We start from the raw sequence: 24,862 nt of genomic DNA on the forward strand, positions 1-24,862 counted from the left end.
TTTTGTTTTGGCTCCCACCAGCGGGCTGCAAACAAACAGGCTGCATGTTGATAGCCCTCAGCTACATTTTTTGTTAGTCTCTAAGGTGTAAATCTTTAGGCTACCATCTAATTAGGTTATTTAAAATACTATCTTCAGTGCAGTGGCAGAGCTTATTTTAACAGTTTCTCCTTGCAGATTTTTAATTGATGGAAAGTTAAAAGGCAGAAGCTTTGTGCTGGTGGTGAGATTCATGAGTGCTCTAATGTTTTCAGGAATGCAGTCTTGATAAAGTTCTATGAAGTCTCCCTCTTGTGGTTGACAGGTCTGCGGTTCCATCAGAACACATTGTTTTGGATAGTCAGGGTTCGGTGTCATTCCTCAGGTAATTTTAGCTAGGTCCAAAGTCTTGAATGCCATAGGAAGCTAGTGGAGCGCTGAGCCAGGAGGTTTATAAGTGTGTATGGCAGCTTCTGTTGCTGAAGAGAGAAGCAGATGCATTCTTAGTCATATAAATCTTGCAAAAAGTTTTTGGTTGGTGTTTAAAGTGCTGCTGTGCTTTAGGAGTGACTTATTCTAAGATAAGAATTTGAATGCTGTGCTTTGCTTTGTTTAGTGAGCAGTGGGAATAAGAACTGAGCAGAATACCTAATTCAGACTTCCTTCATGGGAGGATCCAAATAATGATTTGAATTTAGTTTGATCACTGAAATCAATAATTTTACTGCAATCTTGCCATCTTTAGTAAACCCACTTGAGCTGTCTTCCCACCTAGAAGTAAAGGGTCCTGAGATGTACAACTGGAAGTCTTTTCTGAGAACTAGGGAACAAATGAAGCACAGAAAGGTCAGTAGCTCCTCCTTTTTCCTCCGCTTGCCCCCTGCAAAAGTCACAATGCATATAGGTCACTTGGGATTAAACTAGTCAAGAAGTGACAGTCATTCGGATACTGCTTGTGTTAACTGTACAGTAGATCAAACTGTGTGGGAAGAGAACAGAACCAGCTGTGTAAATTATCTTGCAGCGCTCCAGTCAGTCTCACAGCCTCCTCATGCATATTGAAATCTTACATGCCAAGGTAGCGTAGTATAGACTTCGATCTACAAACATTCTTCAGATGTCCAGAGCTGTGTCCTCATTAAGGGAAAAGGTGAGGCTGAGTCGTTTTAAAAAGCCAAATTTTAGAGTCAAGTGTGACACCTGACATGAGCTGGCTTGACTAGCAATTTCCATCTTGAAGGCTTCAGAATGCTGCACAGAGGTAGGAAAGGTATCGCCCTTGTTTTACAGAGAAGTGAAGTGACTTGCCTGCAGGGCTACACAGCAACAGTTGGGAATAAAATCCAGCATTTGAGTCCTGGTCTAATATTTTCCTGAACCAGATATTTCAAGCTATTCTAACGACCTTGCAGCTGGATAGAGTGTTAAACTCAACTTGCCTGTTACAGTGGTGGTCAAGTGTTAATTTTTCGGTAAGTGAAACATGCAGACTGGCATGTAATGAAAGTATGTGAAGTCCCACTGTAGAAGTCTTAGAAAACCAATTAGATTGTGTGGTCTGTTTCCAGCTACTGTCATCAGAGACTGTTAGCTGAGCTTCATACTGATTTTTGTAAGAAAGGGATCACATACTTGGGGCTCTTCTAAAACAAGAGAACAGTATTAAAAAGTTACCGAAATACATTTATTCTGTCAATCGCGCTGTACAAAAATTGAATATAAAGGGGTGAGGAGGAGGAGCTACATGAAGTACTAGGATTCACTCTCATCAATGTCCTTGTCTGGATCCATCTCTTCAGCCTCATTTTCTTGTTGCTGTTTCTTCCAAAGTTTAGCCATAGCAAGCAGTTTGAGATTGGGCTGGTTGGCAGCATCTTCTGGAAAGATATAATCATAGTATTCCTCCCAGCCAGCATCGGACTAGAAAAAGAAAAGTATAAGTCCGAGGTTAGTTTTGGTCTGAACCCCACACTTGCTTTCACAGTGAGCTAAACATTAATGTAAGTTCCAGGAATACTCCTCTCTAACAAGCAAGCATGGTGCTAAGGAATCAGTGGGCCCTGGAGTCCACTGCCAGTCAATGTTGTCACTTCTCTTACATGTAATTAAAAGGGAGCGTGCATGCAGACGAGAGATCTGAATATACTTCCTTAGCTTTATTCTCAGGAATAACACCATGCATATAGTTCTACTAAATTAAATTCTGTATTATAATAATGTATTGTATCCAAACAACATGCCACCTACAATCATAGAAAGTTATTTTCCCAGCCTTTATTCTTACCCCATCTTCAGCCTGCAATTTTCTCCTCTTCTTGACTTTTTCTGGCATAAGTTTATCTACTCTCTCTTTATTGCTCTCTGTTCCAAATTCCTCTTCAAAGTTTCTCCAGGATTCCAAAAGCATAAGTCTCTCCTCCTTCTCTTCACAGTTTCGCATTGTTTTATTAGCCTCTTCATATACTTGTCTGCATTTTAACAAACTTTCCTCTTTTCCTGCAGAAAGTTCAAACTGAGCAAAACTGATCCATACCTAGGGGAAAAGCAGAGCAAAACCTAATTAAACTTCCATTGTGAAAATATAATTAAAATAAAAACCAGGGGGCTGTGGCCAAGCTGGAACTACCTGTGCAGTGCACAGGACTAAAACAACCAGCCAGATGAAACTCGTGTCTGAGTAATATTTAGTAGAGGACCCATTTTAGTACTAAAGAATATGTCGATACCTCTTTTAAACAGGTAAACAGTTTGAACAGGACTGAAGGTCTGTGTTGTAGAAATCTTGCCTTAAACCCCATTTTAGAGACCCCCCCCCCCCCCCCGCATCATTAGAGGTGGAAGACAAGCATCTTTCTTTATTCACTCTATATTTGGGGTCTCTGTTTTCTGCCATTTTTTGTAGCCTAACCATAACATACTGAATTAACACTCCCGATTCACCTTTTGTAAGCCACTTAGCCAGCTGGTGGCAATTACATTTGGTCATAATAAACCTGGCTGATTTTAGTCAAATCATAGATCTAAATCACATTGCTAAGTCTGGTTGTTTGTCATAGCAGCTGCCATTTTTGTAGTTAAAGAGGCCTGGCTGCTCAGAAGAATAGACATGCTCTGCAGAACAGATTTAGGGTTGTTGTTTTTTTTAATTAATTTTATAGCCATTATAAAATTATGGTGATTTTCCAAAAGTGGGAAGCTCAGGAAATCTGGGGTAAGAAGCAGTGTTGTCTCCATAAATCCTAATAACCCAGAACCTCTGCAGAGTGATCCTTTTCTGATATGTAGATGGCCTTATGGATCTCTTCGCTCTATATGTCTTTGAACAGTGACTAACTTTTTCCCTTTACTTGTGTCCTGAGTCACGAAGGTCCCCACAGAATAATGTTGATATTTAACTTTAAAATGCCATACCGCTGAAGTAGCGGAGAGAGACATTCCCCATAAGTAGCATTCTGACACTGGCATCTCAAACACATGATCATTTGTGAGAACACAATCATTACCTTGACATGCTGTGTCCGCTGTAGCAACCTGCGGTATAGGTTTCTTGTTTTCTCATACTCTTCTTGCTCAATTTCAAAGTCAATGTAGGATTTCCAGAGAACCTGAGAGAGAATGGGTCAATCTAAGTTCAAAACTCTTGACGTTTATGATTGTTCACTTCACAGTATAAGTCTTAAGAAATTATAGAGGTTACTGAACAGAAAGTTGGCCAACTAATTTTCAACATTATGGCAGTAGTAGATATTACTGACAAACATAACCGCACCTCTAAGCTCTAGCTCTAGATAAGGATAACAGGCCAATGGCCACTACCACCACCAAGTGAGTCAATAACTTGTTCTGGACATAATGAAACATTGGGCTTCCAAGAGAGATGACATCTGATCATTAGAATTTAGATGAAGAGAGGCTGAAAAGGATTTCAGAGCCAGAAAAACAATGGACAGACATTAACAATGAGGCAGAATATATACCATTTGATGCTCTGCTTTTGGACAGTTTGAAGAGAGGATGCTGGAAAGCCACCTTTGATATGGCAGACATTGAAGTAAAAGATCAAATGGGGGAGGAGATTTCTGCACTAAGGCAAAACTTGGATTTGTGAACTGCTTACAGTTAGATGGAACAATTTAATAATGAGACCTGTGGGCAGTAAGTTGCTTGACAAGACACCATTTCCCCAGTTGTCCAAAGTGACGGTGAGCAGTGGAAATAAGTGGGGGAGAGAATTTGCCACTGCGGTAATTAACGTGAGGTAACTGCAACTGGAGAGACCAAACACACTAGGTATGAATAGTCAGGAAGGAAGGGAAATATCTTACAAACAATAGTTTAAGCCCATGAGTAGAGAAACTGGGGAAATGAACGGGCATGTCCTAGAAGCTATATAAGGAGGAAACTACAAACGTGAGTGCAGCCTCAGAAAAGCCATTATGTTTTAAGCAACAGAAGGCAGCTGAGTAGTAGTGTCCAAAGCATCTAAACTTGTAAATTATCTCTTTCACATTATACATAAAAATTACACACATGCATAACAAAAATCTGCCTTGACTAGCAAGCCCATCTGATGCTGAGGCCAAGTCTACACTGGCAGAGAAAATGAATACAAGATGGAAAACTCCAGCTACGTGAATTGCATAGCTGGAGTTGACGTAACTTTCATCGTGTGGGTTTTTTTTTTTTTTTTGCGGGAAGTCAATGGGAGAAACACTCCTGTCAAGTTCCCTTACTCCTGGCTGTTGTGAAGAGTAACTGTGGTTGACAGGGTGCACACAGCATTTGATTTTAATGAGTCTTTACTAAACCAGCTAAATCAAACCCCAGAAGATCAATCACTGGAGACCTGATTATCCGGTAAGTGAAGATAAGGCCTCAGACAATACATTTTTGAAAAAAGAACAATACATAGTTAAACTTTAGAATTTACAGCCACAAGTTACTGAGACAAAAATCAGAAAATAATTAGACAAAGACCCAATTATATACTAGCTAGGATGAGATATAAGCAGTGTCAGCCCTCATGCTATTAGTCACAAGCAAATTGCTAATTATTTAGGATTAGGAAAATATTCCCTTAGGCATGTTACTCCACTGTTGTCTATGGTGGACTTACATACCACGTGCTGAAGATGCAGCTGTCCACTGTCAGGAACAGAATGCTGGATTAGATGGGCCTCAGGACTTTTCACAATGGAACATACCTATATTCCTATTAGCAGATCAGTTGATTCTTTTCTAACCAGGCAGAGCGTGTTGAGGAACAGGCTACTTCAGAGTTCATTTACCCCCTTACCTCTGGCATGTCTAACCGAGGTTGGCCAATCGCCAATTCATATATTGCCCGAGCTCTGTCAGTATCACCAAGGATGGTCTCTAACTCGGCAAATTTAATCCATGATGTGCAGTTTTCAGGTGCAAACTCTAGGAATTTTTCATACAGCTTCCTGCAGCGATCAAACTCCCGCAGCTGTAGCTCCAGTTCAATGTAACCTTTAAACAATTTGTACTTTGGACATTTACCAATGGACGTTCCCTATAAAGTAAAAAAATCAATACCTGTCTAAAATGCTTTTTTCAATGCTTTTTTACTGTTCAGTACTAGCCTTTATATTCAACTTTTGAGTGACTAATTTCAGCCAGGATTAGTCTGAAATATAACTAGTCCTAGCTCAACCAGACCATTACAATACTAATGTGCAAAGTATCTAAATGCTCTGATGCCAGAAAAACTGTAACTTGTTTCAGATAGTGTTTAAGTTTATCATGTTTCTCCATGCGGCTTCATCACTCAACAATGAGCTCACACACATCAGTTCTTCATCTTCTGGCTCCAGCCACAATCCTCCAGGTAAGGAGTCTACAAATATATTGATAGTGTGAATCACATATTAATAAATACTGTCTCAGGGACCTCCTCCCCTCACACTAAATTGCACAACCCTCAGCTGCCTTCAGGACAAGTAAGCTTAGAAAAGGACTGAAGGGCTGTGTCTAGACTGGCAAGTTTTTCCGCAAAAGCGGAAAAACTTGCCAGCTGTCTACACTGGCCGCTTGAATTTGCGCAAGAACACTGACAATCTAATGTAAGATTGTCAGTGTTCTTGCAGAAATACTATGATGCGCCCGCTCAGGAAAAGCCCTCTTGCACAAATGCTTTTGCGCAAGAGGGCCAGTGTAGACAGGTAAAAACTGTTTTGTGCAAAAAAGCCCTGATGGCGAAAATGGCGATCGGGGCTTTCTTGCACAAAACCACGTCTAGATTGGCACGGACGCTTTTCCACAAAAAGTGCTTTTGTGCAAAAGCATCCGTGCCAATCTAGACGTTCTTTTCCGCAAATGCTTTTAACGGAAAAACTTTTCCATTAAAAGCAGTTGCAGAAAATCATGCCAGTCTAGACGCAGCCAAGGTTCCTTTTAATTCAGCTGGAAACAGGTATAACAGCTAACATTCTGTGCTTCATAGTCTGACAGCCTTTCAGACTAAACAGGTTCACATGGGAATGCTTGAGGACTAGGATAAGAGAAGTGCTCTGTCTCCTGCATTGCAGCTGTGATGTTGGAAAAACAAAACTCACACCCCTTTGAGTCGCTTCTGAGGAGGGCAATGAAAGAATATACAAATCTTGATTAAAAAGCACGGTATCTAAATCTTTTGTTTAAAGAGTCAGTTACATTAGCTCACAGGCAAACTCAACCCACTCCATGTAGTCTCCCACAAAACCTTCCTTACAGTTGGTGTCTGACACACATGTATTGCCTATCAACATAATCAAGGAAGCCATCAGTCAAGCTAGCATAAGCATTCCATTTACATGTATTACCCATCAAGTCACCAGTTTCAACACGCACAACCATGCTGCACCCACTCAATTCTTGCCTCTCTTTCTCCTCCCTTTACCTTTATCTTAGCCAGATTAAGCTCCAGCCAATTTCCCGATTTCTCTCAAATATTGGGGAAGCAAAGAGCCCACACCATATGGGTCCAATGAAAATGAGGCAGAACAGTCTGCATGCTGATGACAGCTCCAAAGCAGGAGCCTCTCTCTCCACATGGCCTCATGCATGTTGACTGTGGACAGGTGTGCCTGAACAGAACCTTGCAATATACCTCATAGAAGAGCTCTCTGGACAGAAGCGTGATTATGTCCTTTTGGGACTGTGTTTCAAGTAAGAACAGGCTGGATCTGAGCTGCAAAGTCAAGGCCAGACAGGGACTACATTGTATGAACACAAGCTGGTGGCCAGTACTATTCAAGGGGAGCCAGTGAGAAATCTTCAATTGAGGAACTAAGCACAGTTTCCTTAATACACCCAACTCAAAACCAGGTTTCTGAAAAGATGAAGGAAACCTAAGATTTCTAAATGGGACCACAACCACCACTTTAGAACCTACTGACTCACCCATCTCCATATGGGAAGGAGTGATAATTGGTGAGTGGGCCAGTGAGAAGAGATGGCATTGACCAAAACGCTAGCAGCAGCACAGATGGCAGACTGTCCTCCTGCAGGGAGACATTAACTTCACAATGGACTTAACCCTCTGTTTCATTTGACCAGCCAAGGGCAAGAGTCCAGCTCAGGAGGCAAAGCTCCCCCAGTATTTCAGCGATCAAGCTGGCGCACTTTCAGCCAGTGAGGACATTCATACTCCCAAACCCTGCTCTGCCACTCTGAAACACAGCAACCCTGATCTGGCTTATCCACAAGGAAACAGGTGTCTCCACACAGCCTTTAACCAAACCTAATGGAAAACCATGAATGGAGAGAAGGGGAGAGATTGTCATTTAAAGGGGTCGTCTGTCAAAGCCAACTCCATCTTTGGAGAGTCACTAATGTGTACCTAAATTCCATGCAAGGGCCAGACGAGAGACTGTCTGCAGCCTGCAGGATGGCTTTAGCTAGCACTCTGGTCTTTGCACTCAAAGGTCTCGGGAGACAAGTCCTATTACCTGGATGCTGGGAGCTCTCACAGTTCAAGGGTAGTTTTTAAATGTTTTCAATCCAAGTACCAATTAGCATGGAAAGCTGATTCTTTGGCTTCTCAGTTGAGTACTGTCCAGCTGAAACAAGTGGAACTCCATTACTTCCAGCTCTTATCCAAAACTCTAACCAAAGCCATGCTTCTCTTTCAAATACGACAGCATACATTGGACATGCGCAGGTCTCAGACATGGGGTAGACATTTTGATTTGCTCAGATGAGTTGTAAAGAGACTTTTTTCAAAGTTCTTCCAAGTCTCTTACCCCTAAAATTTTTAATTTCCTAAAAAGACAATTCACCAATTAACCTCATCTTTCTTTACTTACCAAAGCTCTTCTGGCAAATGGAAGATTTTTCTGTCTTATTTCAAACTGGGCATACAACAGCCATATTTTGGCAAATGTAAACTGGAAGAAAAAGATCAAAACACATTTGGCTTAGATTCTGAGCAAATAATGCTAACAATGTAGTTTCAGTAATTCTTTCCCTTTTTTACTGGCTGTGTAGAGTTAAGTAATATTACTGTAACTGCACAGATGGTCTTATTTGAATGAACATTATTCTTCTGCTGAACAGGCGAATGTTACACAAACAATTTTCATAAGAGAGCGATTTTATTCGTAACTATGATGGGCATTCACCCTGCACTGGCAGAGAAGCAGTTAGAGGCCTAGGGAGACTAGACTGTGGGGGAAGCAGCCAATTAAAGGCAGGCTGTATGAGGACAGCCAATCAGGGCCCATGGGCTCACATGAAAGGGAGCTGCAGGGCAAAGCAGATTCAGTTGGTGCTTGGAGCTCAAGAAGTAAGCACTGTCTCTAGCAGGCTGAGAGACCTGTGGCATCTTGGACAGAGAAAATGCTGGCATAGACCAGTGGGAGCAATAGGAGCTGCATGCCTGGCCGGGGGCCAAATCATGAAGAGGATGCTACAATGCTTGGACTGAAGAGGGTCATCAGGCAGTGATGTCTATGGGCAGGACACGATGGGTAGCAAAGGTAATTCCCGCGATGGCCAACTGGTAAGTGAACCCATGACAGTGACTGGCAGAAACTGTTTTCCCTCAGGAAGCAAAATGCTATAGTTTGCAAATTAAGGCATTTGAGATGTATCTTTAAGAAATGAATGGACTGCATAGATTAGGACAATGCCATAAATTAAAAGGAAATATGTCACAGAATTGTTTCCAGCAGCCATATACACAAAAACTAAAATTCATTTCTTGTAACAAAACAAATCTAGTTAATACCATCTGTATTTGGAAGAAAGAAGATAAAAATAATAATAATAAAAAAGGCTTGACTCCAAGTGAACCAGGCTAATCCATGAAAGATTTTTCTTGACCTGTAACATTAAGCCTGATTTAAATGAAAAGAAAAACAAAACCTACATTGGCATTTTCACTAAGTCACAAGTTTCTGTTTTTTGAAGCAGAATAGCATCTTCTCTTTATTTCAGTAGAAGCAACTTTAAAATTTTCTTTTAATTAAATGAGGAAATAAGGCTTGCCTGGGGACAATATTAAGCAAATCATTAATATGACAGACTTTACTTTATTTCAGCTTGTTACAGTTATCAATGTGTAAACAATGTTCTGAAAAAGGAACCGAAAAATACCTCAATGAGTACAATCCCTACATTGGGACATTTAAGTAGCCCATTTGGCCTGCTGTTATTCATACACCATAAACACCAACCAGATGTCTATAATGCCCATTTAGGTATTATGTACTGATTAAAATAATTTTTAAATAAGGGACTATACTCAAATTCATTAGAGCCAAAAACAGTGTAGCAAAGAGGAAAGCAGTTTTTATATCTACTGCTGGAAAGGAACCTAATCAAAATCCGGGGTAACCTCCTCTGTCACATTCCAGAAGAAAGACTGGTATGTCTATGCTTCTGTGGGCCTATAGGGGTATGTCTAGACTACATGCCTCTGCCGACAGAGGCATGTAAAACAGGCTACCCGACATAGTCAATGAAGGGGGGATTTAAATATCCCCGGCTTCATTACAATAAAAATGGCCGCTGCGCTGTGCCAGCTCAGCTGATCGTCGGCACAGCGCACAAGTCAAGATGCGGATCGGTCAACAGGGGAAGCCTTTGTCAACTGCTTCCTCATGCCTTGTTGAACGAGGTTTACAGGAGTGGTCAACAAAGGCTTCCTTTGTCGACTGGATCCATGTCTTGACTCGCGTGCTGTGCTGAAGGTCAGCTGAGCCGGCACAGCGTGGCGGACATTTTTATTTTAATGAAGCCGGAGATATTTAAATCCCCGCTTCATTGACTATGTCAGGTAGCCTATTTTACATGCCTCTGTCGGCAGAGGCATGTAGGCTAGACATACCTTAGGAGTCCTGCCTCCCCAGTTGATTGAGAGGGAACCAGCTAAACTGATCTTGTTACCAAGGATGAGCACGTAGACATGGACATTCAATATTCTGCATGTGTGTTTTAAGCCAGTCAGAGTTTTATGCAAGACCCATAAGAAAAGCCGTACCTTTTTGTGGGGAATGAGTTCCACACATGCTTGATAAACCTGTCTGGTTCGTTCTGGATCCTAGAAGGAAAAGTAAGGTGGGCTAAATAGTCTAGTCAATACAAAGGCTATTGCATAGCTCTAATGAAATCTTGGTTTAATAAACTAAACTCTGAAACAAAGGAATTTTTGGAGGAGTATGTTTAATGCTAAATGTTTAGAACTGTGCAAGCTAAACTACCTTTTTACACAAACAACTTGCCCATCTATTTGTATGTTTAATCTAAAAAGCTGGCCCTTCAAGATTTCATTTTATAATAAAGAGTACAGACCGCTTTTTAAGCCAAAGTACTATGGTCATGGTTACAGACCTTTTGCCCACATAATGGGATTGTTTTTGTAGAAGAATAGCTTTTCTCTCTCTGACAACACAAAGCAGCTAAGATGCTGTGTGATCATACTGAATAAAACTTTATAATCAATTTGTATTGCTTTAAACGTGGAAAAAGGAGGTTCTATCTCCAGTGGGAACTTATTCCATTTCCGCAAAGCCTCCTGAGGCCAGAAGGAGGAATTCAGACATTCCCTATATAAAAGTAAAGAGTTTTACTGAATTTGAAAACGCTACGTGAGTTCAGACAACAGACTGCCATGGGTAACTTAGTAAAGTCTCAGGTGGCTTGGTTCTACTTTTCTGCATCAATAAACTTATCAGTATGGATTGGGGAAAACGTTGGAGGATGTGCCATTAGCAACTATCCAGGGTACTTCTGCAAAATCGCTATTCAATTTATGGCACATTACCAGAGATAAGCATATGATTTAAAGGTCTATGAGAAGGAGACAGTTAAATTTTCCAGAGAAAAATAACTCTGTCTAGAAAACCAAACCCCATTTCAGTTTCTCAAATAAAATGTGTGTTAGTAGATTTTGCTTATTTAATAATAAAAATCTCAGAACCAGACAGCAACTTACTCAGCAGGTCAAAGACAGATGGGGAGAAAAGAGAAGACTCGTGGTTTTACCTTTGCCTCCAGTTCCTCATACAATGCATAGTTGATCCAGAGATATATATATCTCTTCCAGTGTCTCTTCTCTTGAATTGGTGGAACATTGGCAATGGCTCTTTCATAAACTTCACGTACTGTATCAGGATCTGCATCACTTTCAACCAATCGTAAGTAATCAAACCATGCATCGTAATTGTGGGGATTAGCCTTCCAGAAAGGAATCGGAAACCATTTCAGTAATACAACAACAACACATTTCTCTCCCTATAGTTTAAAGCAGAATAGTGTAATTCTGTAAATGTATACATCTAGGGTATTTTTTGAAAATTAACCACTGAAATATTAATGAACAGTAAAAATGTTCAAGTGTCTAAGTCATTAAGGCATTTCTACAGATTTTACCTGAGGAGATATTCATGAGGGTTCAAATGAACAAACTAGAGCCTGAAAAGTATTGTCACCATTGTATGGTTTCAGCAATTCTGGGCATGCCAGATTTTCCACCACCGCACAAACTTAGGGTACGTCTAGACTACATGCCTCTGTCGCCAGAGGCATGTAGATTAGGCTATCAGACATAGGAAAATGAAGCGGCGATTTAAATAATCGCTGCTTCATTTAAATTTACATGGCTGCCGCGCTGAGCCAACAAACAGCTGTTTGTCAGCTCAGCGCGATAGTCTGGACGCGCGGGTGTCGACATCAAAGGTATTTGTCGACCACCCAGGTATACCTCATCCCAGGAGGCATACCTGGGTGGTCGACAAATGCCTTTGATGTTGACACCCGCGCGTCCAGACTATCGCGCTGAGCCGACAAACAGCTGATCAGCTGTTTGTCGGCTCAGCGCTGCAGCCATGTAAATTTAAATGAAGCGGCGATTATTTAAATCGCCGCTTCATTTTACAATGTCTGGTAGCCTAATCTACATGCCTCTGACGACAGAGGCATGTAGTCTAGACGTACCCTTATTTAAACAAAACTAAGATACTTTCTACAAATCTGTGGTCAAGTATATGAACTCAACTTAAATCTCATAACTGACTTTAGTGCAATTTGCCAATACAGTAAATGTTCCAAAAGAACACAATCCTGGTTTTAATTTTATTTGACTACAAGGGTTATCGAGTGGTATTACAGCAACTAAGAGAAGTGGGGAAGACAATTAAAACACTAATTTCAATCCCTCCCTCAACATTTCTACTTAGAAATTTGAAAATGCAATTCTTCCTCTGCTGCATCGATTTCTTGGCAATACCATGGGAGACAAAGAAAAGATTAATAATCCATATCCTAGCAGGCAATTTTGGAATATGTCACATTTACAGCCCAAACTCTGATGTTACCATAAAGCTGTAGACTCCAAATCAGATAAATACCCAGAATGTTTAAGTTTCTAGATGAGAGGGAAAGAGTTGGCAGGTTTGACAATCAGCAAGACAAATCAAATGCTGTATTTAAAGCCAGTGTTCAATCCTAACCATTTAAAAAAATCTGAAACAAAACAAACCCAAGATTAGATTAGTTTTGTTACACTTACTGAAATTCATGTAGTGGAACTGAATCTATCCCACTCAATGGAAATGTATCCCCCTATAGCCCAGTTCCCATTAAATCCAACAGCCAGACCTTTTACATGTGATATGAGGCGCTCCAGATCAATTATTGCATCATTTGCAGATAGGTTACGATTAAACTAAAAATTAAATTATTTTATATGACCACACATGTCCTTTAAAAGCAATGCCTCAAAAGCAGTAGAACCTCATTCGGCACTGGAGATTGGATTGGGTACCTAAGAATGTTACACATCTGTAAGCCTCTAGATCAACACTTACTTTCACTTCCTCTTCGTACTGAAATCTCCTCTTGCTGACAATAATATCTTCAATGCCTCTTCTGTCTCCAAACTTCTTTTCAAAGATGGTGTAGTTTTTGAAGAGTTCTTGGGCCTCCTGTTTTGGAATTCTATCCAGGGCGTATTTATAGATCACTCTCACCCTCTCAAACTGAAACCATTAACACATGACAAATTAAGGTGACCTGTGCTACATTTTATAAAAACATCTTTATTTTGCTCCCCTTAATTCATAGCTAGTAGTAGATTAATGTGCTAAAGGAAACAGACATTCAACCTCTAAGGGCGCAACTACACTGCAGAGAAAAAGTTGAATTAAGATACGCAATTCAGCTACGTCAATTGTGTAGCTGAAGTCGAAATAGCGTAATTCGGCTTTTGGTGCTGTCTACACAGCAGGAAGTCGAAGGAAGAACACTCTTACTTCGATTTCCCTTGTGAAATGAGGATTACAGGAGTGGGAATAAGAAATCCTCCATCCCAACATTATTTCGAAATAATGGCTTGGTGCATAGAGACACACTTTCTGTTATTTTGAAATCACGTCAGTTATTCCGAAGTAATGCTGCTATGTAGACATACCCTAACTGAGCACATAACACCTTTTAAATAGAAAGGTTTTGCCTTTTTTTAAAATCACAGGGCTAACATGCATTCTTTCATGAGGGCTGAATGAGGAACAACACTTTGAATAATTGTATTAGTACTATCAATTAAGCTGAAATATGACTTGCCTTCTACCCCACATCATGGCATTACGATCAAAGAAAGGAGCAAAAGTGATTGTTAAAATTTGTTTGATTTTTTTTGTTAGTATTTTTTTAATGGGAATTCCATCAAGTGTATCTTTTCTTCATCCCTATAAACTCTTATCATTTGCTATGTTTCAACAAAAAAGGCTATCCATCAGTTTGGTTTCCAATAACATTTTCTTCTAGTTTTCAAACCTTACTCACTGATTTAGCTGCGCCAAAACAGAGCACTACTCCAAATTTCTCTGTTTTAACTCTATTCCGTAGGGCTTATTGAAAAGCAATCCTTTTCCAGGTTCATCCTATTTTTCTGGCTCAACTTGGTTCAGTCTCTTTCAACATTCGCTCAGTTATGTCAGTTTTGAGGACTGTAGGTGATTTGATGATTCTGTCTCTTTTTGGTTGGGTTTTGTGAGAAGCTATCCCATACTAGGCATATCCCATTTTCCTGGCATAACCAAACCCTTAACATTGCTTTAAGACAGGGGTTCTCGAACTTTGTGATACCGCAACCCCCTAAAATGCTACATGAATTGTGTGACCCCCCCACCCTTACCAAAGTTTGTTAAGCAAAAAAAGAGGGGGCGGAAGCCACAGTTGCACCATTTTGTCCAGTTTGGGACTGCACACTAACTGCCAATGCACCCATCCCATCCCAATGCACTCACCCCTGCCTCAGAGCTAGGCCCCCCTAGCGCCCCCCATCCCAGTGCACTCCCCCTGAGGCAGGCCCCCCCAGCACCTCACCATCCCAGTGCAATCCCCCCTCCCCCTGAGGCAGGCATCCTCAGCGTGGGGAGCCCCGCTCAGATCAAATCTCTCCCCTCCGCAGAGCCAGGCACGGAGGAACACTCTTACTTTTAAAGTGGCTGCTCCTGCCGCCCAGCCTGGCTGCCTCAGCTCGCAGCTTATAGGGGAGGCATCACGTGGCCAGCTGCCGGTCTCTGCTGCTCATGCTGGCCAGAGCAGCGTGCACTCCACTCCCACCCAGCCTGGCGCCCCCCTAGCATGGCGCCCGACAACTGACCCCGCCTGTCCCCCCCTTCCCTAGACTCTGCAGCGCTCCTCACTCCCCTGCCCCTCCCAGACGCGGCAGGGGAAAATTGTCCCTGCCAGGCTTCCGTCTGGTATTTCATGTTTTTTTTTTTTTTTTTTAAACTGGACAGAGCCCGCAGGAGGAGACAAATGTTTCCAAGAAAAAAACCTGGATCCAGCTGCGACCCCCTTGTAAGTTGGTTGCGACCCCCCTGGGGGTCGCGACCCACAGTTTGAGAAATGCTGCTTTAAGAGGAAGCTGCTTGCCTAATTTGATGGTCCGAGCTCTCACTGTTTTAAGAGGAGTTGCTGATCAAACAAACTCTCAGAAATATATAGTAAATAACAAATTGGATCATATGTTTTCCCTATATTGGCCCCCACCCTTCCTTTTCTCTTTCTTATTTAAACTTCTTAAGAGGGTGGATTGTTCTGTGTTATGTTTTAACTTCGAAGGATGTTTCTAGTGTATTGTTAGTAATGCTCCATGCATTCCCAGGTAGGTTATTTGATGAAACATAGCTAATTTTTTATAATTAACAGACCATTTACTGCTAGTTGCTCACATATTGGGTAAAAAGACAAACTTAGGCCATGATTGGAGCCTTGCACGTATATGAAATGTATATCTGCATCCAATCCATAAACATGGTCTGCTGATATACATATGCATTTTGGGGGCTCTAGCCATAATCTTGCAGAAATGTACACGTGAGTATTCCCACTGAGTTAATCCCATTAGTTCATGTGCATAAATGTTTGCTGGATCAGAGTCCAAGTCTCTTGAAGGCAAGCAATGTGTCTTCCTCAAGTTATAAGAAGAATAAGTTTCCCTTGATATCCACAAAAGGCACAAATAAAACAGCTGCATTACTACATTCTGAGCACAAGTAATATGAGCTAGGGGTGAGACCGGGCACCGGTTAACTAGTCCCTGGGAGCAACCTCCTTCCTGTGGCCCACTGTAGGTGGAGTGCTGCTCCAGCCCCGGGGGAGCCAGGAGTAGAAGCCAGCTTCCACTGCCCATCTCTCCCCCACACTTGGGGCTGCTGGCTTTTGCTGCGAGCCCCGCGCATGGGGCAGGGAGAGGAGTGGGATCCTGCTTAATCGGCTAAACCTAAGGTTTAACATCCCTAATATGAGCTCAGTCAAGATGCTTAGAAAACTACAGCCAAAAAGAAGTCTGAATGGCCCAGAGGACCACATGCAACAATATGCATTTTTATATTAGTTCAATACACTTTACGAAGCTCTTACTTCTTTCTGGTTCTCCTCAAATTTTGCAAAGGCCACAAACAAATGCTCATTCATATGGTCTTCTCCGAAGAACTCCACTGCTCTCTCATACACTTTTCTTGCATGGGCACAGTAACTGTGCTTCTCTTCAAAACGAGCGTACTTGATCCAGTTCTTAACATCAGGATGCACAATGACAAGTATGGAAATATTAAGGAAATGGCAACCGTTCTCCAGTTCAAATCCCATCCTTCCCAGGGGTTACATGACCACGAGTCACATGAGAACAAGTTTAAGATGAATCATGCAAATAACATTCCCAAGAGGTAGAAGGGGATTAATGGGTGTTCAAAACACAGTGGGGTTCCTATAGTTTTTAGGAAGGAAAGATAGTGAATTCAAAAAGGGGAAAAATATAAAATAAGAAGAGGAGGAGAAACTTTTAGTAGTTCTAGCATTAAGGAGGGACGAATACCTAAAAAGAGAGAAGGGACCCTCTTCCTCAGCTATTTGCTTTGGAAGTTTCCGTTTAAAATCTCATATACAACACATCTGTGCTTTGTACCATTTACTATTTTGGGGTGTTTTTTGTTGATGCTGGTTACAGTGCTTACATTGTAAGCACTTTCCCCAAAAATATACACCTGTTGTGGCAATGTTAAATTACAAGCTTCCTCCTGGACACTTATTCTCATTTAATTGGCTTTCACAACAGTAAAAAAGAATTCCCCACTGTGTGCATTCCTAGGTATCAGCAGTATTTGTTGCTCACATTATAATTAAAGCGGAGGAAAGTCACATACAAATTCATGAGCATGAACAGATGGATAACGATGAAACCCAAAAGGTGGATCTGAATATTAGTGCAAGAGACAATGTCCTGAAAAGGATATATCTCTCATAAATGGTGCGTGCCCTCTCCACTTCCTTGTATCTCAGCTCAAAGTTAATATAGGAATGCCAGGCTTGTTCCTCTGGTTGCCACTCCATCCAGCGTTCAAACACCTGACGTGCTCCAGCAACGTTCCCCAACATCTCTTCCATGTAGGTATATTTGTACCTTTAAAAAAGGCAAACCAGACCTAACATTGACAATCATTCAGAAACGTACTTAACCAATGTATTACTTATAGGTAGCCCTTTTGGTGGTATTCATTACTTGCATCTCAGAATTGTCCAGCAGCCCCATTGTGCTGGTGAGATTACAACCCCAAGGAAAAGAAAAGTGGGGGGAGGGATATTTCCAATGTGAGTCTCCTTTTTAATATTAGCTTGCAGAAATCTCAAACAAAAACCCACCAGAGATGCTGAAAACGCTGGATTTTCACATGCGGTCATTTTTCTTTTTCACTAAGATCAATGGCTTTTATTATGAGAGGTGGACTAGCGAGCGCTACTATCTGAAAACTCACCAGAATTGATTGACCCTGGGAAGGGTAGTGATGGCTCGATCCCAGATATTCCGGGCATGGTTAACCTGGCGGTTCTTCATTTCCATCTCTGCATACTTCAGCCAGAGTGTAACATTTCTGTAGTCCACATCTAACGCACGCTCGTAGATGGAACGAGCCCTGGAAAGCAAGTGGCATTGTATGTGATGCAGTTCAAGGACTCTGGCAGTATTAGTTGCACATATTCTTGATAGCAAGATGCTCATCTTCATAATTACCTTTGTATTTCTTTTAGGCTCTCCTCCCATTGTGCGTACTTTATCCAGTTACTGATAACAGTCCTGTTTTTTCTTATATTATCTTCAAAGGTCTAAGAAGAAAGTTAGGATTTATTTTTAAAAGTGAAATTTCACTATGCAGAGAGATCCCATTATAAGATAATGTTTACTGATAAGTTAAAAACAAGATAGCAGTAGATTGGACTAAAAATTCCAAATGTGTTACAATTTGTTTAAACACAAGTTACAACAGAATACCTTTGAGATCTAAACAATTCAGAGATATCCTAAGGCTAGATCTACATTAGAGTGGGGATCCATGCTTTCAGATCGATCCACAGGTGGCCGATTTAGAGGGTCTAGTGAAGATGACTTGTCAAATCAACCACAGATTGCTCTGCAGTTGACCCTTGTGCTCTATCCCTGATGAGAAGAGTAAGGTAAGTTGATGGGAGAGTTTCTTCCATCTACCCTCCCGGTGGTGGTAACCCAACCTAAGGTACGTTGGCTCCAGCTACATTGTTCACAGGAATAATGTAGCTGGAATTCCGTACCTTCGGTCAACTTTCTGCGATCTTGGGTTAGGTCACAGGAAAGTTGTAAGCTTGTAAGATCCTGTGTCTATCTGTAACGCAGATGGACTAACAGTTATAACAGCTTTCAAAATTGTTTTTAAAACCCTTTGTTTAGATATTTTAATAGTAATATTTGCGGGGTCTCAAACACAAGGGGCAGGACCAGGATGCTTCCAGGCTTCCCCACCCACAGACCATGACTGGTCTGGTGGTGGGGGAGCCCCTTCCCCCCCTCCCACTAAGCATCCATGCCCAGGGCAGTGGGCGGAGACTTCCCATGCTCCCCCACCCACAGGCCAAACAGGGCCTGGGGGAGGGAGAGCACATAAAGCCTCCTCCCGCCCTGCCAGCAGCGCATGGTGCTTCTAAGTGCTGCAAACTCCTTGCAGGGTGGGGGCAGGGCAGAGGAAACTTTGCACTCTCCCCACCCCCAGCCCCCGTTTGCAAGGAGCACGCGGCATTTCTAAGTGCCACGCGCTCTTCGCAGGGTGGGGTTGGACAGAGTAAACTTCTCTGGCGGGGCGGAGGAAACTTCATGCACTTCACCCTGCCCCCCAGGAATTAACTGGCCTTGGGGCAGGGGGAGCAGCAGGGCCTCTGCGGGCCGGATCAACCCGCTTGATGGGCTGGATTTGGCCCGCAGAGGCCCTTTTGCAACCCCTGCTCTAAGCTGTGTGGCCAAGCAGCTGCCTATTAAGCCCTGTGCCAGGGGCTCAGGGCTGTAGCTGTGACACACCTTGCCCCACTGGCCCTTGCACTGTGCTACAGCTGGGGGACAGGAGCCCCTTTCCTGGCCTTCACACAGCCTAGCTCAGAACTTCTCTAACCAGGAAACAGGTGCTCTTCCCCGGCTGTTCCTACTGGAACTGCTGGGCAGTAGAGAGATGCCTCTCACCTGGCCCTGAGCTGCTGCACTGAGAAGGCTGTTGGAACCCTCTCTCCAAGGAGCAGCCAGTATCCCAAGCCCTTTATCCTCAGCCCCACCCCAAAGCCCACAGCCCCAGTGAGAATCCTCACAGCCCACCCCCACAAATTCCAACCTTCTGCCCCAGCCCTGAGCTGCCTCCTGCACCTCACAGCCTTCATCTCCGGCTCTACCCCAGAGCCTGCATCTTCATCCGGAGCCCTCACACTCCTGTACCTCAAGCCTTTGCCCAAGACCTAAGGCCTCTCCGACACCCCAACCCTTCGGCCCTCTTCCACTACACACTGTCCACATGAGGAAAGATTTTGGTTGTGTGCCCCAATATGCAGAGCCTTGTAAATACATGGATATCTGTGGCTCATTTTTGCAGCTATGGATGTGATTACAAATTTTGTATCTAGAACCCTGCAAACTTGCAGATATCTGCTTTATATTGTGAGTATCCACATCCACTGGTGTGGATATTCATGGCTTAGATTTGCAGATATAGACTCAGATACAAATTTTGTATCCATACAGGGCTCTATGGAAACAAAAAATTTGAGGGAACATTGCTTTCGAGACTAGCTTCAATTAGCACTGAAGAAACTATGAACATGCAATCATTCCCTCCCTCTGGCTGATTTTTACTCTTCCTTTTTTATATGGCCTCGCATGACTCTAATCGACTCATTAATAGCATAAATATAGTTTACAATACAAAATCATAATGGAAGAAGTTTAGTTTCAATATGCTACTAAATCCAAATTTAAAAACAATTATGCATTTTTTAAAAAAAGAAACAGGTAAAGCCACCCTTAAACAGCTATTTGTGATTTTTACCTTATAATCACAAAATATCTATTTTCTCTCTTTGAAGTTAATGAAGAATGAAATTAATTGAAATGAAATTGAATGAAATCATTCAGTAAAGTTATAAATATGCTAGATTCTTAGTACTGTACAGAAGCATCAAGATACTTGTGCACTTACCTTCCTTTTTCGAAGCTTGTAGTCATTTAGCTCTTCTTCATCTGTGATCTTCTGTTGAGGAGGTGGTGGAAGAAGTTCAAGTTCTCTTTCTTTTGCTTCTCTTAAGAGCTGTTCTGCTGTGATCTGGACTTCTGCTGGTGCTTTGTTTTTCACCTTCAGAAGAAAAACAAATGGTTTTTGATACTCTTATATTTTTCTATCTCTTTAAAAAATAAACAAAAAAAAAAAACCCAAAACCAGAAAGTGAGCTGACCCAATGGTTTATTATGTGAACTAAACAAAGAAGTACAATTTGGTGACTGGCTGAGAAATAAATGGAACTAAGTTTGCTATTAGACACCAAATATAAAATGTTCCTTACAGTGTCCATGTCACCCCATAAAAACATCATAAACTCAGAAGCTGTAACTCTGTCTGGAGTGCCAAAAGATGGAAAATGTTGGAACAAGGCATGGAAGAGTATTCATGAAAGTATATCTGGGACAAATGTCACCACCTACCTTGGAAAAAAAATTAAATATAAGAATAGATCTGGGACTTTGTTTTATAATATGATGTGCAAAGCTGAAAATATGATATTCTCAATAAAAGAGTACTACCAGTTAAAAATATCATGGACAATTTTTTTTAACCTATGTTACTGATAGTTCTGGATTATGAAACAGACATTTTTAATGTCCAACTTGATTATTTGTGTTTTCTCTTTGCTTTTAGCATTCCTCTCAGTTTGGACAATGAAAACCCCATGTTGGTTGTTTAATTTGTTTCACATTTTCAGTATCGTATTTCAAAACTGAAGAACAATATTCATTTGTTTTAAAAATTATTTGATTTGATCTTTTTTTAAAAAATGGAGTAAGCATTCTACTGATATGACAGGTTTTATAAAAGTTTGGGTTTAGAAAGTTTAAATTGGGGCCAAATTCAGGTTGACCCTGTGCCTCTGAAAAAATGTCACACAAACTACTGACTGGATTAGAGCAAAAACAACTACAAAGCACATAAATATAATCTGCTTGGGAAAAAAGTAAAGTATAATAGAACCTCTGATATAACACCTGTGGAATGTCCATTGTACGTAATTCTAAACAAAATATTATAGTTCTTTCAAAAACTTACAAATGAACATTGGCTTAATCTTTGAAACATTATTATGCAGGAGAAATGCTGCTTTCCATTTTTTAGTAGTTTACATTCAATATAGTAGTGTACTGTATTTGCTTTATTTGGTCTCTGCTGCTGCCCGATTGTGTACTTCCAGTTCCAAATGAGGTGTGTGGTTAAATGGTCAATTTGTGACTGCTGTTTATAGCTCTGAGATGTTAAAAAGCGGTTAAGAAGCTAATTGAATAGTCCCTGGAATTTCCATTGACTACTCAATTAATCGATAAGGGGTTTCTCTGCGGCTCTGCTTTTTAAATTTAGTAAGAGCAGCTTGGTGGCTCTTACTACATTTAAAAACAGAGCTGTAGCGTCTGGGAACCAGCATGAGGAAAACTTGTGTCATCTTCCTCACTGTGCCTCTGCCTCCCCGCAGAGTCTGTGCTGGGCAGAACTAGTTTTTAATAGCATCTGATATAGAGGCAGCAAGGGGGAGTGGGGGAAGCAACTAGTCACTTACATCTGTATTCTGAGATTCTACTGCATAAAACCAGGAGTTTTTACATTTTTTGGAATACAGAGTAAGGCTCCAATCCTGCAAATACTCATATACTAACTTAACTACACGAGTATTCTTATTGACTTCAATATAATTATTCATGCCCATAAGGCTAAGGATATGCGTATCAGTGCGATGTGGGAATTTTTCAATACTTTTTCTTGTTGGAAATGTTGATTTATCAAAACCAAAACGTTTCACGTAAATGTATAATTTTTGATGAAATTTTTGGGGGAAGTTTTTTCAGGTCACGGACAGAATTTCTCATCAGAATCAGTTAAAAAAAAACACACTTGATCAGAAAAGCCAATAATCAGGATAGTCAATTGAACTTGGGTCTTTTACAGTCCAAGTTCCTGCTTTGACTGAGTCAGAGCAGGGACCTGAATCCCAGGTGATTGCCCAAACCACATGGGTATTGACTATTCTCAGATGGGTCTCTCTCAATATAAACTGTTGGAGCTGCTTCACTTCATATAAATTAAATATCCATTGACCCAGAGTGAGAAAGAATGGCTCTTTGACACTGTTCTTTAATTGGTGGTTCATAGACTTTAACCCTGTCACCAGGGCTTTCTGTTTGACCTGCTACAGGACATCAACTGCTCCTTTATACCCTCAGAAACAGTCAATCAAAGCTTCTCCAGACACAGAGGGTCTCATTCCCCTGCCCTTCAGGACTCTAGCCTAGTTTCAGAGGAAAGGCAGGAGGAACTATCCCTACTCACAGGAGAGTTGGGGAGGATGAAGAAAAAGCTCTGCAACTCAGGGTCTCCATTCCCTCTTTCCCTGCCCCCTATAAGTGGGAATGACTCCTTTCTCATCCCTTTAACATCCTACTATGGGAGGGGGAGTAAGAAACCTCTGAGATTGCCTGGAGAGGCAGAGGGATACTACTGCAGCACCCTCCCCTTGGACAGGGGTGTGTGTGGAAAAAGTCCAGTAAGAGCAGAAGGGAGGCTGGAGGCAGGATGGGCTGAGCCCTGGTTCTTAATTAGCAGCCCAATCAGCACACAGCTGTAGCCTATGTGACATCCTTAGGGCCACGCAAATAGTATATATAAAATGTGTAGATGTGGCTCACCTTACATAGAGAAAGAGCTACATATGCTGTCCACAATGGTAAATGGGTTGAAAACCATTGGGCTAGGTACATGGGTGTTGTAGAGAGATGGGGGAGGAAAAATACAGAGTAGAACAGATGGGAATTGGCCAGATGCACTTCAGTTTGTTTTCTACCATCATGCCATCTATATAATTTAGAAACTTTTCCTTATCAGAGCTTAGTTCTATTGTGTTTACATTTCAGTTTATGGTGGAATGCTTTTAATCAAATGCTTATGCAACATAGGGTGATCTGTAATTGATGTACTTTCAATAGCTAGCTTGACCACATGCTTTGCAGTACTTTTCTGGGGAGGGAGGAATAGTGCGAGTACCAATATTTCAGGCTGTAGGAAAGGGAAATTTGATGTCCATGTGACTTTATAACTATGAAATTAAAATTAGATGTTAGAAATCTAACTGCATGTTTTAATAACACTAGTGTTTTTCCTTATTTTGTTTGCAAGATTTTGTTAGATTACTGTTCATGGCATGGCTAATTTTTTGAGACTAACAAATATTCTGTTATATTACTCTGGAAAGGGCGTGAACCTTTGCCAGTAGCAGGCTTGCTACAGAGCAGACACCTGAAAAGCCCTTTGGTGTGGCAAGCTGTGGGCACTGCCTTATTCAGCCCCTTAAAGTAAAATTGACTATCGCTGCTCTCCCGGGGGGTGGTAAAGCACCAACTCAGGCAGAGCAGGGACAGGAACGGCAAGGCTCACAACAGCCCCCATGAAGTGCGGGGGGGCCCCTCATGATTGTGTGGTTCCCCCCCAGTGAAGCTGGTAGCTGGGCTCGGGCTGCTTGTGCCAGGCACTGAGCCAAAGCTGTTGCAGCAGCGCTCGCGCCAGCGACCCCCCCTCCTCACTGCCCCCCCCTCAGCTCCCTCCTGGTCCACTGGGGCATCGCCCTTCTCCCCCCCCCATACCCCCGGCGGCCCCTCCCCCTGGTCACAGGCCCCCAGTTCCCTCCCTGAGACACCCCGGCCCCCGAGAACTCACCCTCGTGCCCTCCCCCAGCACCGCCTCGCCTTTCCCTGCCCCCACCCGTCTCCCTTCGCCCCCCCCCCCAGCCGGGGGGCACCCCCCCTTAGCGCTGGGTCCTGTCCCCCCCGCACCTTCGCCACTTTGGGGATTCGCTGCTTCCCGGCCGCCGTAGACGCCATGTTGCCGCCGCTGCTGTGCACTCCACCTGCCTCCACCCCGCGCTGACCTTTCACCTTTCACCCCGCGCGGCGTCACCCGGGTCGTTGCCACGGTAGCGGCGGCCGCGCGTCTCCCAACGGCTGCGGCGGAGTCGCTGCGTCCCGGGTGAGGCGGCGGCGTCAGTTCTTCATAGCGCTGAGCCGGCGGGGTCCACAGGACGCTGCGTGCCCCTGGTAACCTCCGCGGCGCTCTGGGAGGGCGGGGCAAGGGCGCTCCCGGGCCGGGGCCACAGTGGTGAGCGGGTCCCATCTCCCGTAGCTCCCCTCACCCTTGGGACTACATCGCCCAGCATGCAACGCGCGCTTCCCGCACGGCGCCTACCGCTCCCAGCATGCAGCGCGTTTGAGAGCTCGTCCTAGCGCCTCCTCTGCGCTGCCCCCTGGTGGCCTTCCCGAGAACTGCAGCTCCCCTTG

The 24,862-nt window shown here is 42.6% G+C and overlaps 2 protein-coding genes across 6 annotated transcripts in view; one reads left to right on the forward strand and one right to left on the reverse strand.

The window, feature by feature from the left end:
• Positions 1–1,641: 1,641 nt before the first annotated feature.
• Positions 1,642–24,548, reverse strand: CRNKL1 (crooked neck pre-mRNA splicing factor 1). Its single transcript, XM_075925786.1, has 14 exons — positions 24,362–24,548; positions 20,478–20,630; positions 18,005–18,096; positions 17,748–17,906; positions 17,229–17,395; positions 16,357–16,535; positions 13,293–13,463; positions 11,470–11,661; positions 10,466–10,525; positions 8,289–8,369; positions 5,276–5,515; positions 3,483–3,584; positions 2,264–2,512; positions 1,642–1,899 (listed from the first exon to the last, which is right to left on the reverse strand). Exons 1-14 carry the CDS (start codon positions 24,407–24,409, stop codon positions 1,732–1,734), a joined length of 2,061 nt encoding a protein of 686 aa, XP_075781901.1. The 5' UTR covers positions 24,410–24,548; the 3' UTR covers positions 1,642–1,731.
• CFAP61 (cilia and flagella associated protein 61) overlaps positions 24,473–24,862 on the forward strand; it is a 200,512-nt gene continuing 200,122 nt past the window's right edge. For 2 of the 5 annotated variants that reach the window (XM_075925780.1, XM_075925784.1), the window contains exon 1: positions 24,473–24,622. The gene's annotated coding sequence lies outside the window, so the exon portion shown is untranslated. Of the gene's footprint in view, positions 24,684–24,862 lie in introns of all 5 variants that reach the window. The other 3 variants (XM_075925782.1, XM_075925783.1, XM_075925781.1) reach the window with 3 other exon arrangements.

Source organism: Pelodiscus sinensis, chromosome 3 (genome assembly GCF_049634645.1).
Source record: "Pelodiscus sinensis isolate JC-2024 chromosome 3, ASM4963464v1, whole genome shotgun sequence".
NCBI classification, from domain to species: domain Eukaryota; kingdom Metazoa; phylum Chordata; order Testudines; family Trionychidae; genus Pelodiscus; species Pelodiscus sinensis.

Coding starts and splice junctions, on each gene's coding strand:
- CRNKL1 (XM_075925786.1), bottom strand. CDS start 24,409: ATGGCGTCTACGGCGGCCGGGAAGCAGCGAATCCCCAAAGTGGCGAAG. Junction 17,907..18,004: donor AGCCTAAAAGAAATACAAAG/GTAATTATGAAG, acceptor CTTGCTTTCCAG/GGCTCGTTCCATCTACGAGC. Junction 16,536..17,228: donor ACGCACCATTTATGAGAGAT/ATATCCTTTTCA, acceptor ATATTTCCATAC/TTGTCATTGTGCATCCTGAT.